Here is a 19580-nt window from a genome sequence, read left to right on the forward strand (position 1 = left end):
TTAATTATCAACTTTGATATCCATTTGAGCTACTTTATTATTTTTAGAATTATAAACCTTCCTCCTTTTGAAGCATCTGGTCTTCATTATTTGAGAACATTAATCTCTACCTCCTTTTTTTCTAGACAATCTCCGTTTGTGTTCCCCAGACTCATTGCCTAATTAATTCTCTTTTAAATTTCCCTAACTCCTTCATTTTTTTTCTTTTACATTCCCTAAAATACATTAGTGTTTATTAAAGAGGATAATCATCCTTAAAACTTATTCTAAGACTCCTTAATATTTCAAAAATATCATAGTGTATTAAAGTATATAATATTTACTTCTAAAATATCTATTAATTGCAAAGTAATTATATTATTGAGCAGTATAATTTAGACTGCATAGGTGAAGCAAAACTGTAATTGGTTTGTATGCTGTTTTTAATAACATAGATTACTGTAGTGAAATAGAGCACTCAGTCTCAGAGTGTACATTTTTATTTGTGCATGCATGCAAACGGGGAATAAAAGTACATTGTTGTTTAGGGATTATTTTTGGGTTTTTGATTTCACAATCCAAAAACCAAAATGTTTTTTTGGAGCTTGAAGAGAAAGAAATGATGTTCACAAATATAGAACTTATGTATTCATTTAAAAAGAAATAACTTTAATGGAGTATAGTCGGTGTACAACGTTATATTAGTTTCAAATGTACATCAAAGTGATTCAGTTATACATATATATATATAACATACATATGTTTTATATATATATATATATATGCACACATTGTAAATATGCCTATTTCCATCAACAGTGTAGGAGGGTTCCCTTTTCTCCACAGCCTCTCCAGCATTTATTGTAGTTTCTTTCTGTATAAGAGTTATTTTCTTCTAAAATTTTGGATCTTCCACAGTATTTTACACAAGGTACAGAATGGTTGAAGTGAAGGATAGAAGGAAATTGGCATATGTCATGTCCTACCGTGTATAAAAAATGAGCTGTCTTTGGCTTCGCTTGATCTTAGCCAAAAGGTTGCTAAGTGATAACTCTCTTTGGCTTAATCCTCATGAAAGGTTATTTATTTTTTACAGATGGTCAAAAGCAAGAGCAATTAAATGACTTGCCAAAGATCACAAAGTAATTGGAAAACCATGTGTATTTGTCTTCACAGCCCAAAGATATCACATTAAACTCCAGTGCATGCTAGTGAGCCTTTGGAACACCTCATTCATTAAAAACATGGAGAGTTGTGTCAAAACTACTAGATGTTATGATCCTGGTACACAGCAGTAAAATGGAAACTTCCTTTCCTTTTGGAGCGTATAGTCTACTGTGGGAGGCAGATAATATATGAATCAATGTAAAACTGAATAGTATTTACCTGTTAATGTGCTGCGTGTTCAGTTTTGTCCAACTCTTTGCCGTCCCATGGACCGTAGCCGACCAGGCTCCCCTGTCCATGGAATTCCCCAGGCAAGAATACTGGAGTGGGTTGCTATTTCCTTCTCCAGGTTACCTGTTAATAGAGCCATAAAAAATAAATAAGTTATATTGCCGGGAGCCATCTCCCGGCATATTGCATATTGAGTGCAGCACTTTCACAGCATAATCTTTCAGGATCTGGAATAGCTCAACTGGAATTCTATCACTGCAGAGAGCCAGCGTGAGGAACTCCGCCCATGGCAAAGGTCATGAGGAAGGAGGCTTGGCATACGCAAAGGCGGGATCGAGCCTCAGGAGACCCCCTGGAAATTGTCGAGCATCTACCCCCAAAACCAGAGTCTGCCTACTTTCTGCTTTGTGCTCTCACCTACACCTCTGACTTTACAGGGGGCTGTCCCCCACTACCTCTCTCTGAAAAAAAGAGTTAACTTACAGCTCCAGTTAATAAATTTCCTGGGTGTGATAGTGTTTCAATCTACAGACTCCTTTGGAAGTCCTCTAGCCTGCCTGAATAGGTTTTTCCGGCCACATGTGATTACTCAGAGCCTCCCAACTGTGAGAGGCATGAGATGTTCTAAACTGTCTAAATACAGATTCCTTTGAGCAGTTAAAAGATTGATTAGAAATTGTATTGGTGAAGGGTTTTTTACTTGTTGGGCCAATGTTTGCTGCTAAGTCTCCATATCCCTTACCTGCTGTGTCCCTGGCAGTGTATTGATTAATATAATTGGTGTAAGTAGTAGCTTTAATGTTTGTAACCTGGGACCCTTGAGTTAACTCTTCTTCTTGTTATAGCCACCACACCTTTGCCCTATAGGAATGCAACTTTAATGCTTTTGGAGGGTGGCGCTTGACTAATCACCTTTAGAGAAAAATAAGTTTTCTGAAGAAAGGGTCTTAAAATGTTAACAAGCCTCCAGGCCAGAATATGATGCAAATCACCTAAACTTTTGCATATGATAAGTTTGCAGGAAGAAAGCCTGGCTTACTGCATGACTCTACCCCTTCCCCCATTATCCTCTATGCATAACTTAAGGTATAAAAACTACTTTGGAAAATAAAGTGCGGGCCTTGTTCACGGAAACTTGGTCTCCCCATGTCGTTCTTTCTCTCACCTTCTGGCTGAATTATTCAGCCTCTTTTCTCCCCTGAATTTCCTCACTGATCTATCCTTATTTCAGTCTCTTTTCTCCACTGAATTTCCTCACTGAGCTATCCTTATTTCAGCCTCTTTTCTCCACTGAATTTCCTCACTGAGCTATCCTTATTTAACCACTCTTTATATCCTTAATTAACGTTTAATTAAGCAGTTGTTTCCTGATCCTCGCCGACGCCGTCCCCTCTTCGAATTCCCTGGATCCACCGGGGCTGGACCCCGGCATTATATGATAGAGAGGAAATGGGGGAGTTGAACCTCTTTAGATGGGGTGGTTCAGGTAGACTGAGCTAAGGAAAGCACAATTTAGCAGAGATTCAAGGATAAGAGTAGAAAGAATCTTCTAGGTGGAGAGGGAGAGCCCTGTGGTGGAGAGGAAAAACAGTGTGCAGCCAACCGGGGGGAGCAGTGGATGGTGCTTTAGTCATGACTCACAAACAGGCAGGCACCAGCTACATGAAGACCTTCAGGTAGGTGTGGGTTTACTCTAAAAGCACTGGTGAGCCATTGAATTACTCCCAGTATGAAAACAACACGGTCTCATTTACATTTTTATTTCTTTTAAAAAAAATTCTATTTATTTTAGTTGGAGGCTAAGTATGTTAAAATATTACAATTTTTAGTGGGTTTTGCCATACACTGACATGAATCAGCCACGGGTGCATATGTGTCCTCCATCCTGAACCCCATCCCTCTGGGTTGTCCCAGTGCACTGGCTTTGAGTGCCCTGCTTCATGTATCAAACTTGGACTGGTCATGTGTTTCACATATAATATACATGTTTCAATGCTATTCTCTCAAATCATCCCACCCTCGCCTTCTCCCACAGAGTCCATAAGCCTGTTCTATACATCAGTGTCTCTTTTGCTGTCTCGCATATAGGGTTATCGTTACCATCTTTCTAAATTCCATATATATGCATTAGTATACTGTATTGGTGTTTTTCTTTCTGAGTTACTTAACTCTGTTTAATAGGCTCCAGTTTCATCCACCTCATTAGAACAGATTCAAATGCATTCTTTTTAACAGCTGAGTAATATTCCATTGTGTATATGTACCACAGCTTTCTTATCCATTCATCTGCTGATGGACATCTAAGTTGCTTCCATGTCCGGGCTATTATAAACAGTGCTGCAGTGAACATTGGGATACATGTGTCTCTTTCATTTCTGGTTTCCTCAGTATGTATGCCCAGCAGTGGGATTGCTGTCTCCTATGGCAGTTCTAATTCCAGTTTTTGAAGGAATCTCCACACTGTTCTCCAAAGTAGCTGTACTAGTTTGCATTCCCACCAACATTGCAAGATGGCTCCCTTTTCTCTGCACCCTCTCCAGCATTTATTGTTTGTAGACTTTTTTTTTCTTTTTTTTTTTAAATTTTATTTTATTTTTAAACTTTACATAATAGAAGTCATTCTGTCCTGTGTGAGATGGTACCTCATTGTGGTTTTGATTTGCATTTCTCTGATAATGAGTGATGTTGAGCATCTTTTCATGTGTTTGTTAGCCATCTGTTTGTCTTCTTTGGAGAAATGTCTGTTTAGTTCTTTGGCCCATTTTTTGATTCAGTTCAGTTCAGTTCAGTTCAGTCACTCAGTCACGTCTGACTCCTTGTGACCCCATGAATTGCAACACACCAAGCCTCCCTGTCCATCACCAGCTCCCAGAGTTCCCTCAGACTCATGTCCATCGAGTCAGTGATGCCATCCAGCCATCTCATCCTCTGTCATCCCCTTCTCCTCCTGCCCCCAATCCCTCCCAGATCAAAGTCTTTTCCAATGAGTCAACTCTTCACATGAGGTGGCCAAAGTACTGGAGTTTCAGCTTCAGCATCATTCCTTCCAAAGAAATCCCAGGGCTAATCTCCTTCAGAATGGACTGGTTGGATCTCCTTGCAGTCCAAGGGACTCTCAAGAGTCCTCTCCAACACCACAGTTCAAAAGCATCAATTCTTCAGTGCTCAGCTTTCTTTACAGTCCAACTCTCACATCCTTACATGACCACTGGAAAAACCATAGCCTTGACTAGACAGATCTTTGTTGGCAAAGTAATGTCTCTGCTTTTGAATATGCTGTCTAGGTTGGTCATAACTTTCCTTCCAAGGAGTAAGCGTCTTTTAATTTCATGGCTGCAGTCACCATCTGCAGTGATTTTGGAGCCCCCAAAAATAAAGTCTGACACTGTTTCCACTGTTTCCCCATCTATTTCCCATGACGTGGTGGGACCGGCTGCCATGATCTTCGTTTTCTGAATGTTGAGCTTTAAGCCAACTTTTTCACTCTCCACTTTCACTTTCATCAAGAGGCTCTTTAGTTCCTCTTCACTTTCTGCCATAAGGGTGGTGTTATCTGCATATCTGAGGATATCTTATTGATATTGATATAAGAAATATCTTATTAATATTTCTCCCGGCAATCCTGATTCCAGCTTTTGATTGGGTCTTTCATTTTTCTAGTATTGAGCTGCATGAGCTGCTTGTATATTTTTGAGATGAATTCTTTGTCAGTTGCTTTGTTTGCTATTACTTTCTCCCATTTCAAAGGCTGTCTTCTCATCTTGCTTATAGTTTCCTTCATTGTGCAAAAGCTTTTAAATTTAATTAGGTCCCATTTGTTTATTATTATTATTTTTAGTTCTATTTTTGTTGTTGTTGTTGTTTATTTTTATTTTTTTATTATTTAACTTTACAATATTGTATTGGTTTTGCCATATATCAACATGAATCCACCACAGGAGAGGGTGGGATGATTTGGGAGAATGCATTGAAACATGTATAATACCTTTTGTTTATTTTTTATTTCCATTACTCTGAGAGGTGGGTCATAGAGGATCTTGCTGTGATTTATGTCAGAGTGTTTTGCCTCTGTTTTCCTCTAGGAGTTTTATACTTTCTGGTCTATCTTTAATCCATTTTGAGTTTATTTTTATGCATGGTGTTAGAAAGTGTTCTAGTTTCATTCTTTTACAGGTGGTTGACCAGTTTTCCCAGCACTGCTTGTTAAAGAGATTGTCTTTTCTCCATTGTATATTTTTGCTTCCTTTGTTAAAGATAAGGTGTCCATATGAGCATGGATTTATCTCTGGGTTTTCTATTTTGTTCCATTGATCTATATTTCTGTCTTTGGTCCAGTACCATACTGTCTTGATGACTGTAGCTTTGTAGTATAGTCTGAAGTCAGGCACCTTGATTCCTCCAGTTCCATTCTTCTTTCTCAAGATTGCTTTGACTAGTCGAAGTTTTTTTTCTTACAAATTATGAATTTATTTTTTCTAGTTGTGTGAAAAATTACCATTGGTAGCTTGATAGGGATTGCATTGAATCTATAGATTGCTTTGGTTAGTGTACTCATTTTCACTATATTGATTCTTCCAATCCATGAACATGGTATATTTCTCCATCTGTGTCATCTTTGATTTCTTCTGTCAGTGTTTTATGGTTTTCTATATATACATTTTTTGTTTCTTTAGATAGATTTATTCCTAAGTATTTTATTCCCTTATCACAATGGTTATTGGGATAGTTTCCTTAATTTCTCTATTTTCTCATGATTAGTTTATAGGAATGCAAGGGATTCCTGTGTGTTAATTTTATATCCTGCAACTTTACTTTATTCATTGATTAGCTCTAGTAATTTTCTGGTGGTATCTTTAGGCTTTTCTATGTAGATGATCATGTCATCTGCAAACAGTGAGAGTTTTATAGGTGACATTCTGGAGGCTTCAAGAGGGATCTGGAATGGAAACAGAGGGAAGAGAGGTGATAAGACACTTGCTAGAGATAATATTGAGAGGAGGTGTTGCTTTATGGTTTTAGGAAGTGAAGGAAAACTGGAACAACCCTTAGGTTTTTATTTGAATATCTGAGTACCTGGCAGCACCTTCTGTGGAGACAAAATGCTTGGTGGCAGAAAATCTAGAGTTTTGATCCAAAACACTGTTTACTAAATGAAAGAGCCACTATGTTGGTCACATCAGATATTTTTTCTTCTATAGTTAAATACAGTGTTTTCTTACATGACCATTCATTTATGAATTGTCTGTGGCACCTTCCACATCTTACTAGAAGAGTTGGGTAGTTGCAACGTAAGTTTGCTGGCCCTCAAAGCTGAAAATATTTACTTATTTGGCTCTGTCTAAAAAACTGATTAGCTCTGCAGTAGAGCATGGCTGGAACCTAATTTTAGAGTATGGTTCTCATTTTTCTAAACCAGTGGTGCTTTTCAATAATCTTTATAAAGGCTTTATCTCCTTATAAAGCCAGTCTGTCATTGTTAAGGGTTTCCCAGGTAGCACTCATTCTGAAGAACCCACCTGCCAATGTAGGAGACATAAGAGATACAGGTTCGATCCCTGGGTTGGGAAGATTCCCCTCAAGGAAGGCAAGGCAACACACTCCAGTATTCTTGCCTGGAGAATTCCATGGACAGAGGAACCTGGAAGGCTCTAGTCCATGGGGTTGCACAGAGTCAGACACGACTGAAGCAACTTATCACACGTCATTATTATTCACAGCTACTTTACTATTGTGGTTTGTTTATTTTTTCTTTTTTTGCTCTCCATTTATTTTTGGTATCTTTCCTTGTTTGCTTCTCTTTACCCTCTAAGAGTGAATCTTTCCTATACACGTTGCAGCCTCTTTTCTGCCATCTCCTTGATGTCTGCAGAGAAGCCACCTGACCACCAAAGCTTCCTGTACTTAGGAAGGGTCCCTACCCACTCACCATTCTCCCGAAGATCACTTACTGTTACTGACATCTGGTCTGGTTTTGTTTGTTTGTACCCTGTCTGCTCTCCTCTGATACCATGCTGGTCACATGAGGGCAGGGGCTTGGATTGTTTTGTTCACTGGTGTATTTCCTTTGCCCAGAACTGTGCTTGGCATGTGATAGATATTCAGTTAATATCTGTTGAATGAATTAATCTGTTCATTGTATTCTCTCTTTGGGGGAACTTATCCATGTTTACATTATCAACTATTACTTCTTACTAGAAGACATCCAGTTCATATCTCCAAGTACTAAATTTGATCATGCTGTAGATCTCAGGTCACTTAGTCCAAAATTTCATTTTCAACCTTTTCTTTGATTACTTGTCTACTTAAACCTTTATACTCTATTAAAAATGTTACTCTTTTTCAAGGGCATTGTAGTTTCCCCACCTTATACCCAGACACTGCTGTTCTGATGCTCCTGGACATCTTGGCTCTCTTCCAGGCTTTGAGTCTGCACTGGCTCTTTCTTCTTCCTCTCACTTATGCTCATCCATCAGATCTCAGCTCACGTTCTACCTCTTCAAAGAGGCCATCTTTGGCAAACTGATCACATGCCACCTCATTGGTTCTTTCTTTCATACCACCTGTCACACCTCAAATCATCCAAATTGTTTCTTCACTTACCAAATGTGTGTTTCCCACTAGACTGCAAGCTTGTTAAAGGCAAAGACTCGGCATCTCTTGCTCACTTGCTAGTTCCTCAGTGGTGGGACAGTTTCTGGAATACTCTCAGGGCTCAAAAGAAGTTTGCTAGAGGAATGAATTTCCAGAGAGAACTCCAGTCCACAATGATCATTCACTTGTCAAGTCTTGGCACTTGGCAATGCTGTTACTGTTCTGGGGATGGATGATTCACTATCTTGGGAAGCCCTGGGATTCTGGACTTCAGTTGCTGTTTCCTGCGTATATGGGTGCCTGATTCTTACTCCTCTAGTAAGGTTTAAATACCCATAGATCTCAAAACAATACATCACACAGGCATACACACACAATGATGCATACACAAGCACGCCTATTTCTCTGCTCTTGGTTTATTATCATCTGAAGGTCCTTCCTCTGCAAGAATACTGCTCTTCATTTCACAGGTTCAGAGAAGAGAGAAAATTTATTTCGTAAAGCATTTTCTTTATCGATTTGGCTTTAAAATTCAGGTATACATGCAAAAATTTTCTGCATATCATATTTTATTTTCTATTTATGTTAGGAATGAAATAATGAACTACTTGTGTAGAGAAGATTACCATTTATAAGTGCCTCTTTATAAAAGTACACAAAACATACCCTTTTTAAAAACTGAAATAGAACTGATATAATCAGCTTAAAATTTCCCTCATTAAATTTTGCATAGCATAGAAAGAAAACGGCAGTCAGAACATGCAGTAGTTAACAGAAAAAGTACAGAAATTAAAATGCTTTTACAATGTATTTCTCTTTAAAGAAAGATTATAATATTTAATAATAGCTTCTCCAACATTTGTCTGTAACAGGGGTAGGCGAACCTTCTCTGTATAGGGCCACGTACTAAATATTTAAGGTTTTGTGGACAGTACAGTCTCTGCTATAACTGTCCAAGTGTATTACTGTGGCCTGAGAGCAGCTGTAGGCTTCACGTGGATGAATGGTGTGGCTGTATCCCAATAAAGCTTAATTTGCGAACACTGAGATTTTAATTTTATTTAATTTTCATGTGCCAAGAAATACGATTCTTCTTTTGATTATTTCAACTACTTAAATGTCTGAAAACCATTTTTAGCTCACAGATCATACACAAATAGCTGCGAGGTCAGATCCAGCCTATGGGCTGTAGTCTGCCAGCCCCTAGTTAAGAGAGTTCAGCTTGAACAAGGTCATGTGTTTGTCTGGCTGGGGGTGACCATGTGTATCAGCAGGAATACATGCCGAGTAGTAGTATCTGAGAGGAAGCTGAGGGGAGCCTCTGCAGAGATCGCTGAAGTTCGGCCAGAAGTTCAAAAGCAGAAATCAGAAAAGTGCCCTGCAGTGCAGAGACTCCCAGGCTTTGAAATGGCTAAGGATTAAAAAATAGAATCTGAAGCTGATAATCCACAATTAATTTACAAACTTTTTGATTTTAATGCCACAAAGGAATATACAAAACGGTTAAAGTTTCATTATATATACAGCAGGTATTTAGAAAGTAGCATGTTGAATACGATCTTTGACTTGCCACTTTCTCAGCTGCCTGTTGAGTTTGTCTATTTCTAAATATCAGAGGGTCCTGCAATCTCTCGTCAAACAAGTCAGTGAACTCTCTAATAGGAAGGATGTTTCTCACCTAAATCTCTGTGTGCTGCTCTGGGATGTGGGGTTGTTACTCCCTGTAGCAGGGATGGTGGAGGCCGAACTGATCGATGCTCTCAGCGCTCAGCACCCTCTCCTTGCAGACGCCCCGCCCACCAGCTCTGTTTCCCAGGAAACGGAAGCTGCAGTCTGCTCCAGGGTTGCCTGTTCTTTCCCCAAGACCCTTAACGCTCCAGTCCCAGCCTTTGGGAAGGAGACAGCATAAATGAGGGAAGTTGGATGGGGAGAAGGGAAACCAAAAAATCTGTCCGTTTGAATGTCTGTTTCCTATAAACAGTGTTGAAGAAACCTGAAATGTGATTGTTCATAAAGATATTAGAACATGAAGATTATGATGAATGAATTAAACTATGTGTGTGTATAGTTTATGCTTTTTTGCTAACCACGGTTTTTGCATCCCCTTTTGCTAACCACGGTTCTTCAGTGATATCTAGTTTTGATCTTCTGTTGGGCAAATAAGATTGTTTTATTTCCTCTAATTGAATCATTATGTCTGTCTTTTGTATTTAGCACAAAAATATTAGAGTAAGGCAAAGTAAATTTTCTGTTATGCGTTAGGTACAAACTGCACCACACAGCGCAAAATCCTGTGCTTCTGAGTAGGCAAGCGGAGATTTGAATCACAATGTGACCACTTAGAGCCCTCTTCCTCATTTAAACTGAAAGCACAGATAATAACAATACAGATACTGATAACACCAGTACCTCTTAGGGTTGTTTTAAATATTAAATAGTGTATCATGTTTAAGGCATCTGAGCCAAGTACTATACTAGGAACAGGGCCTAACACAGAGGAACTACATAATAAATATTAATGCATGCTGTATCAGTTAAGGAACAGTGGCAAGTGCCAAGACCATGGCAAGCATGCAATAAAAGTCAGCTGTCCTTCCCTTCTCTCCCAAATACCCTCAGTGTTTTGCAAGCCACTCAGCATTGCCAAAGAAGTATAAAAGCAATGGCTTCTTAAGCTGCTAAGTGCCACAGAAGTCACATTACATATAGGCTCTGCTCAGCTCCCATGTGCTTGCTATGGGCTCCTGAGCAAAACTGAGTCACGTTCTTTTTTCTTAATTTATTTTATTGAAGTACCATTGATTTTTCAGTCGTGTATTAATTTCTGCCATATAAAAGGTGATCCAGTTATACATATATATATATATATATATACATTTTCTTTTCATATTTTTTCCATTATGGTTGCTACTGATGCTAAGTCACTTCAGTCATGTCTGACTCTGTGCGACCCCACAGACAGCAGCCCACCAGGCTCCGCCGTCCCTGGGATTCTCCAGGCAAGAACACTGGAGTGGGTTGCCATTTCCTTCTCCAATGCATGAAAGGGAAAAGTGAAAGTGAAGTTGCTCAGTCGTGTCCGACTCTTAGCAACCCCGTGGACTGCAGCCTACCAGGCTCCTCCGTCCGTGGGATTTTCCAGGCAAGAATACTGGAGTGGGGTGCCATTGTTGAGTTGCTTTCTAACACACTTAGGCAATGCACCATTCCCTCCGTCCCAAGTATTATGTATGGGACTTTGAAACCGTGCGGGTAACCATCCAGTAATGTTGAGTGATGTTTTCCACAAGCACTTTCATTTGGATAACTGGCCAGTTTTCTAATACTAGTGAGTCAGGATCCAGTTTGTAAGTTGTCCCGTCTTAATTGACATGAAATACACTGTGAATTTTAAATATATTGGAAGCATCAGTAGTAGAAGGCAGTGAGAAAGACAGCTTTTAGGGCATCCCGTAAAGAGGTTCTGTATGCCCCTCCGCTTGTGTTTATGATTATGACGTGCCTTCCCTGGGGAGTTTCCTCTACTCATTACAGGACCTGGGTCATTGAATTTAGCACTTAGGTCACTGCCTAAAAGTAGTGCTTTTGAAGTTCTTTGTGCAGGCAATGGCCATGACTGCAACAGAAATACTGAATTTGTCATCCACAACATAGTCATTTCCCTTCTCAATGGAGGAGATAGATTTTTAATGTGACTGACCTTGGGTAACCAAATAACCAGAGAAGGCAGTGCCTTGCCTCTGTCAGAAGCTACTAGAATAAAGGAAAGAAGGAAGGGAGACAGAAAGGGATGAGTGGAGGAGGGAAGGAAGGGAAAGGATGAATTTAAAGGGAACTGTTAGTCACTCCTGAGGTGGTACATTAAAGTTGATGCATTAAAGTACTGAAGAATGACCTGTATTTATTTTAAGTGCACTTCCTGCCTTTGGTCTGAATATATTCGACATTAAGTTTTGACTATGTAATTTCATGCCTAAGGTCACTGAAGGACAACCAAAAAGGAATGTTTAATGCAAAATTCAAATGCTTTATCATCCTATGGATGTACGATGAGGTGGTTCCCTAGTTCCCTTGGAAGTAATTATGAGGAAACCTACTAGAATAGCCAACAGTTCCCTAGGACCACTCGTGCTTCAGGTACTGATTCAGCCCCCAGCTCTCACTGCTTGACATATAGTTATTTCATCCTCCAACATTCCAATGAGATAGATAATATTATTATTCCCATGGTACAGAAGAGGAAATGGAGGCACAGAGGGGTTAGACAATTTGCCCTGGGTCACACAGCATGTAAAATGAACTTGAAATTTATCTTCTAAAATGAGACTTTTGAGATAGGTGGTGTTAGGTGATAGGTGGTGTTAATCATAATCGTATAAAATAACAGAAATGAACTGGGACTGGCCCTAAAAGTTCAGGACATCATAGTTAGCCTAAAACACCCAGAATTTGAATCCAGGCCCAGATCCAGAGTCTACACTTACCTGACTCTAGTAAACTGCCCCTTTCCTCCACTGGCTCTCATTTGCCCATTCTGTTCATTCCTGCAGCCTTTATCTGTGCATTTCAGTCCCTAGCATTTTCTTTCCAGGGGCCTTATTTTTTCTCATTGTGTATTTTTTTCAATTGAAGTATAGTTGATTTACAATGTTGTGTTAGTGTCAGGTATACAACCAAGTAATTCATATATGTGTGTGTGTATATATGTATATAATTTTTCAGATTCTTTACCCTTATAGGTCTTTGCTGTTTATCTAGTTCATATATATGTATTTGTGATCCCATGAACTGTTGCCCACCAGACTCTTCTGTCCATGGTATTTTCCTGGCAAGAAACTGGAGTGGGTTGCCATTTCCTCTTCCTAGGGATCCTCCCCCCGCAGGGATCAAACTCATGTCTCCTGTGTCTTCTGTATTGGCAGGCAGATTCTTTACCATTGAGCCATCTAGGCAGACCCCTGTTTTATATGTTCAGTTCAGTTCAGTTCAGTCACTCAGTCATGTCCGACTCTTTGCAACGCCATGAACTGCAGCAAGCCAAGCCTCCCTGTCCATCACCAACTCCCGGAGTTCACTCAAACTCCTGTCCATTGAGTCGGTGATGCCACCCAGCCATCTCATCCTCTATCATCCCCTTCTCCTGCCCCCAATCCCTCCCAGCATCAGAATCTTTTCCAATGAGTCAACTCTTCACATGAGGTGGCCAAAGTACTGCAGTTTGAGCTTCAGCGTCATTCCTTCCAAAGAACACCCAGGACCGATCTCCTTTAGGATGGACTGGTTGGATATCCTTGCAGTCCAAGGGACTCTCAAGAGTCTTCTCCAACACCACAGTTCAAAAGCATCAATTCTTTAGTGCTCAGCTTTCTTCACAGTCCAACTTTCACATCAATACATGACCACTGGAAAAACCATAGCCTTGACTAGACGTACCTTTGTTGGTAAATGCTATCTAGGTTGGTCAAAACTTTCCTTCCAAGGAGTAAGCGTCTTTTAATTTCATGGCTGCAGTCACCATCTGCAGTGATTTTGGAGCCCAGAAAAATAAAGTCTGACACTGTTTCCACTGTTTCCCCATCTATTTCCCATGAAGTGATGGGACTGGATGCCATGATCTTAGTTTTCTAAATGTTGAGCTTTAAGCCAAATTTTCATTCTCCTCTTTCACTTTCATCAAGAGGCTCTTTAGTTCCTCTTCACTTTCTGCCATAAGGGTGGTGGTCATCTGTATCTCTGAGGTTATTGATATTTCTCCCGGCAATCTTTATTCCAGCTTGTGCTTCCTCCAGCCCAGTGTTTCTTATGATGTACTCTGCATATAAGTTAAAGAAGCAGGGTGACAATATACAGCCTTGACGTACTGCTTTTCCTATTTGGAACCAGTCTGTTGTTCCGTGTCCAGTTCTAACTGTTGCTTCCTGACGTTCATACAGATTTCTCAAGAGGCAGGTCAGGTGGTCTGGTATTCCCATCTCTTTCAGAATTTTCCACAGTTTATTGTGATCCACACAGTCAAAGGCTTTGGCATAGTCAATAAAGCAGAAATAGATGTTTTTCTGGAACTCTTTTGCTTTTTCGAGGATCCAGCGGATGTTGGCAATTTGATCTCTGGTTCCTCTGCCTTTTCTAAAACCAGCTTGAACATCTGGAAGTTCACGGTTCACGTATTGCTAAAGCCTGGCTTGGAGAATTTTGAGCATTACTTTACTGGCGTGTGAGATGAGTGCAATTGTGTGGTAGTTTGAGCATTCTTTGGCATTGCCTTTCTTTGGGATTGGAATGAAAACTGACCTTTTCCAGTCCTGTGGCCACTGCTGAGTTTTCCAAATTTGGTGGCATATTGATGTGTATATGTTAAGCCCAAGCTCCTTATTTATTCCTTATTTTTTTTCTTATTCATAATGCAGCTGATTCAACTTGTAGTGGACCATACACATTACAAGGATGAATCAGACAGAATCCCCATTGTCCAGGACCTCAGTCAATAAGGACAAAGGGCTAAAACATCATGATTTTTCTCAGGAACAAGTTAGAGGCACCCTATCTGCTTTGACGAAGCAAAGGAGAACTCAGTGGTTACAAAAAAACAAAAACAAAAACAGAAGAATGACTCATGTGCTTTTAGATCCTTTGTATAAATTCCCTTATGCTTTCTGATGAGCAAAAATCTATACGAAACTCGAACCCTCTGAGAGCTTGGCCAGTAACAGACATGGTGCTCCCAGAGGGTTTTATGCTGTATTCCAAATGCAGAAGGAAAGCAGTGAACATGCAGAATGAAAGGCAGCTGGGTTTGCTCCAAGGCTTATCCATGGTAAGTCACCTATTTTTATTACATGAGAAATGAGGTCTAGTGTTGTAATGAAGACACGATACAGTGAATTTAGGCTAATTCTTGGAGCATTCAAGACTCGCCTATGTGTTCAGGGACATTATGTCCTTTGAGATTTTTTTCTAACCACTTTAGTCTTCTGTAAGAAAGATATTTTCTCAGTTTTTGAGGAAAGACACTATATTATTTGAATCCTCACGACTGGATTTTATGCAGCAACTTATGGAAGCAAAGCATGCAGGTTGTGCCTCATGCTCTGCACTGATGCTCTTTGTCAGCACTAGACACGTATATACTCTAGACATGTCTTAAGACATCATACAATGTCATGTTAATTTCAGGTATACAACACTGTGAGTCAAATATATATTAGTATATACATATATATATATATATCTTTTTCAGATTATTTTCCTTATCAGTTATTATAAAATATTGAATATAGCTCCCTGTGCTATACAGTAGGTCCTTGTGGAGTATCTATTAGTATTTTATGCCTGTTCATCCCAACTGCCTAGTTTATCCTTCCCCCACCTCTCTCCCCTTTGATAACTGTCACTGTGTTTTCTATGTCGGTAAATCTATTTCTGGTTTGTAAAAGTAAGTTAATTTGTGTTATTTTTTAGAGTCCACATTTAGGTGGTACCATGCAGTATTTGTCTTTGTCTGACTTAGTATGATGATCTTCAGGTCCATCCATGTTGCTGCAATGGCATCATTTTATCCTTTTCTATAGCTGAGTAATATTGCCTTGTACAAATGTACCACGCTTTCTTTATCCATGGGCATATAAGATGTTTCCGGGTCTTGACTGTTGTGAATAGTGCGGCTGTGAACATTGGGGTGCATGTATCTTTTCAAACTATGGTTTTCTCTGGATATATATAAGGCATTTGTTTTTAATCTTACCTCTTTTGAGCTCCCTAGTTCCCTAAAGACTAATTGCATTTAAATTTTACATGAAGGTTTTAGAGAAACTGAGTGAAAAAGGGAAGGAATTGAGGACTGGGTTGGTCCAAGTGTCTGTTACAGGGACTGAAAGAAGGAAAAAATAAAAGCCGTCTTTAAATCATTTTTGTTGTATGGAAATAGGCTTTCTTGTTAATCACGGCACCAACATAAAGAACGACAGTGTCACCTTAAGCATCTTCCTACGTAGGTTTAAGGTAAAAATGTGCACATTTAAATACTGCCTATTTTAAAGAACTTGTATACTGGTAATTGAGGCTGTATTTGAATCTTGTCAGTCTATGAAGTCATATCTCTTTTTATCATGTATTTATTTAAAATGCCATCTTACTTTATGAACTGCATTTCTATAAAATTAATGCATACATGTTTGTTTTTATACACTTCCTATGCGCAATACTGCACAATTTAAAGGACTTCCTACAGAAGTTAGATAAGTGATTCTAAGTGGTTTTTGTATTCCTTTAGTCTAGAATCAGTAATCAATTAAATCTATATGGTTGTCATTTAACACCCAGTGTACCTCCAACTGAAGAATGAATGCACTTCATAAAGTGAGATGCATGCATGTATAATTATCTCATTTTTATATATTTAAGAGTAATGTATTGAACCCGCATTTGTTTAGGATAAAGTGATATACAATTGATACAGAATAAGCTTCTTCCATATGACATCTATTTCTTTTTGATTGTTTATTTTTTCTGTTTTATTTTCTTTTCAATGTATATAGAAGCCATAGGAATTAATAGACTTCAGAATCCAACAGTTTATCTCTTGTTTTCCTTTAAAATAGAAACCAGAAATCAGAAAAGGCTTTATTATTTTTCATCAGTTTTTAGACCAACGAAGTGAAATAAATTTCCTCTCAACACCAAGACAACCAAAGTTAGAATCAAGGAATTTGGAAGTAGATGCACTTAGCTTTGCATGTTGAATGAGGCCTGGAAGACCCTTAAGAAAGAGCATGCTGCCAATGTGCTGGTCTGTCCATCTACATGCACTGGAGTGTTTGGACCCTTTAGGACAGATAAACTGGGTTGACTTCTGGAGCATAAAGACTATGTTGTTTGAATTATTAAAGAGACTAAAATAATTAGAGATGCTATCCCAAAATAGCATTTCACATCCATAACAATTAATGTTACCCGGCACCCTTTTCCTTCAACATTTAGTTACAAAATCCTTTTTTAACATTATTATGTCAAATTACAGGCCAAATGAAATTCTATTCTGTTCTGATAATGGATGTGTATAATAGTCTGAAAGAGCTTTCATAAAGTATAGTAATATATAACCAATTTAATTTGCAACTAAGCCAGTGGTGAAGTAATATGTTTATACAACTAATATTGTTAAATTCATAATTTTCATTCTCTCTTGTTTAAATTACAAGTTTCTTTCAAATGAAATACATTTATGAGGAGCCTAATGGTTTCTTACTACGGCTTTTCTGTTGTGATAGCTTTTAGGGTTTCCCCACTATCTTTCCATTTAAATCATACATAGGACATCTGAAACTTTAATGTTAAGTCAAGTATGGACCTAAGTAAAATTTACAAATTAAGTAATCATTGAAGATATATATAATCAATAAGTGCTTGAGTATTTACTATCATAGTTTTATTACATATAGTTATATATTGATGTATATATATATATGTATAATAAAATATATATTAAGTCATAGCTCAGTTGGTAAAGAATCTGCCTACCATACAGAAGACCTGGGTTCAATTCCTTGGTTGGGAAGATCCCCTGGAGAAGGAAATGGCAACCCACTCCAGTATTCTTGCCTGAAGAATCCTATGGACAGAGGAGCCTGGCAGGGTCACAAGAGTCAGACACAACTTAGTGACTAAACCACCACCACCAACCAACCAAGGCATTACCAAACATATTATTCATTGAGTAAACACAGAATTCTTTTTTCACATATTTATTACATTTATTACCTTCAATTATGGGTGTACATTTTAAGAACTGTTTGTTATTGCTCTTCTACTTGTTGAATAATTCTGCATATTATATTGTCTCTGTGGTTTTGGCATTGGTGCTTGGTTATTTGAATCTGACAGTTCTGTCTCCCAGAGCAATATGCTTGTTTTTCATGTTCATGATACCCAATCCAATCCGTGAAATAATTGTTCCAATGGCAATGTTCAGAGGTGAGCACAGAAAACTTTGTTCTGAAGACAAAGTACAGATTTAAATGAAAATGTCAGTCTGTGAGTTGAGTGTGTTAATCAAAATATTTAACAAAAAATATGGCATGGGCTTCTAACCATTAGAATGGAGGCCCATCCTAAACAACCAGTATGTCTGCACGTTTTGTGCTCTGAATGTGCACCACTGAACATCATTGTATGATCTCCGCTGAGAGCAACAGAAACCAAATTAATAAGAAAAACAGTCACAGCCTTAATGAGCATCATCTAATATGGAGGAATAAGTATGTATGTTTTATAGCTCTGATAAACATAATTTGGACTAGAAATTTTCTTTTGACTATACTGAAAGGTTTAATTTGGTCAATTTTGATAACACTGAAAGATTTTAGTTAACATCATTACTTCTTTTTTAATAGTGGCTAGCATTCAGAAGCTTCCTGCAGCCTCTGTTCTAACAGACATCAACTTCCCAATGAAAGGAAGGAAGGGGATGGTTGACTGGGCAAGAAACTCAGAAGACAGGGTGGTCATTCCAAAAAGCATCTTCACTCCTGTGTCATCAAAAGGTAAATATGTGAAGCGATTTAGGCCTTGAGCAAAAAATATACGAGTTCAATACTACACTAGCAATTTAGTCTGTAATCATGATCTTAAGGTCATTTTGTTACTATAGAAAACTCAATTTGGTGTCACCTAAAATCTTAATTTACTTGAGTAAAAGATCTATTAAAATGTTAAAAAAAAAAAAAATACAAGTGCATATTGTAGACCTGCTGATGACATGGTCAGATTTTCAGTGTTGACAGTCTCACCCCAGTGTAAAGCATGTGGCACACTATTTTAAATTCAGGTATTGAAATAGGTTGTGTTTTCTATTCCATTAAAAATAAATTATTTCTGCCTCACTTAAAAAAATTGATACATAAAACCAAATCTCAGAAAAGAATTGAGTTTTAAGAACATCTTAGGTAGCCTCTTAAACTGAATGACCCTTTTCAGTAGTGACAGTGGGGTCTCAATCCTTACCTTGGAGGTCTGACATTTTAACTGAGAGCTCCAAAGAGCATAGGCTGTCTCCCCACATCACCTGGAATTTAAGCTCTTTTGCTATAACTACAGTCACTTCTTGTCTCAGCTTGAAGGAAGGTTACTTCATGACACAAAACCCACTGAAAACATGTCTTCTGGGTCATGATTAACACATACAGTGTGTGGGCTCAATTGCCCGGCACGGTTAAGAAAGCATTTCTTATTCCTGACTTTGCATCGGTAAATACTGGAATCCCCTTGTAATTAGGAGATTAAAAGTTTTATAGGACATAGTATTTTTCTTGCTGTTTTGCTAATATGTTTAAATTTTATTCTTTCTAGAATTAGATGAATCATCGGTCTTTGTTCTTGGAGCAGTCCTGTACAAAAACTTAGATCTAATTTTGCCCACTCTGAGGTAAGCTACAAAGTAATAAGTTGTTGTAATCTCTGTAAATTATTCCAGAAATGTGATTATAGCTCATTCTATGAAAATAGTCAAACAAGCTTTGGTAATACAAAGGGCTTTTCTTAAATGAAATAGAAAATACCAATTTAATGAACAGCTTATTAGCATATCATGGCATTGCAAAACAAGTAGGAAAGACAAT

At 38.4% G+C, this 19580-nt stretch overlaps 1 protein-coding gene across 3 annotated transcripts in view; it reads left to right on the plus strand.

The window, feature by feature from the left end:
• Nucleotides 1-19580, plus strand: part of ADGRB3 (adhesion G protein-coupled receptor B3) — an 888911-nt gene that overhangs the window by 474246 nt on the left and 395085 nt on the right. For all 3 annotated transcript variants that reach the window (XM_086316215.1, XM_086316216.1, XM_086316217.1), the window contains exons 14-15: nucleotides 18357-18506; nucleotides 19312-19387. In XM_086316215.1, coding sequence (XP_086172341.1) covers nucleotides 18357-18506; nucleotides 19312-19387 — 226 coding nt within the window. The remainder of the gene's footprint in view (nucleotides 1-18356; nucleotides 18507-19311; nucleotides 19388-19580) is intronic.

The sequence above is a fragment of the Bos grunniens genome, chromosome 9 (assembly GCF_055505025.1).
Source record: "Bos grunniens cultivar Pamir isolate PY7600 chromosome 9, Bosgru_T2T1.0, whole genome shotgun sequence".
Taxonomy (NCBI): domain Eukaryota; kingdom Metazoa; phylum Chordata; class Mammalia; order Artiodactyla; family Bovidae; genus Bos; species Bos grunniens.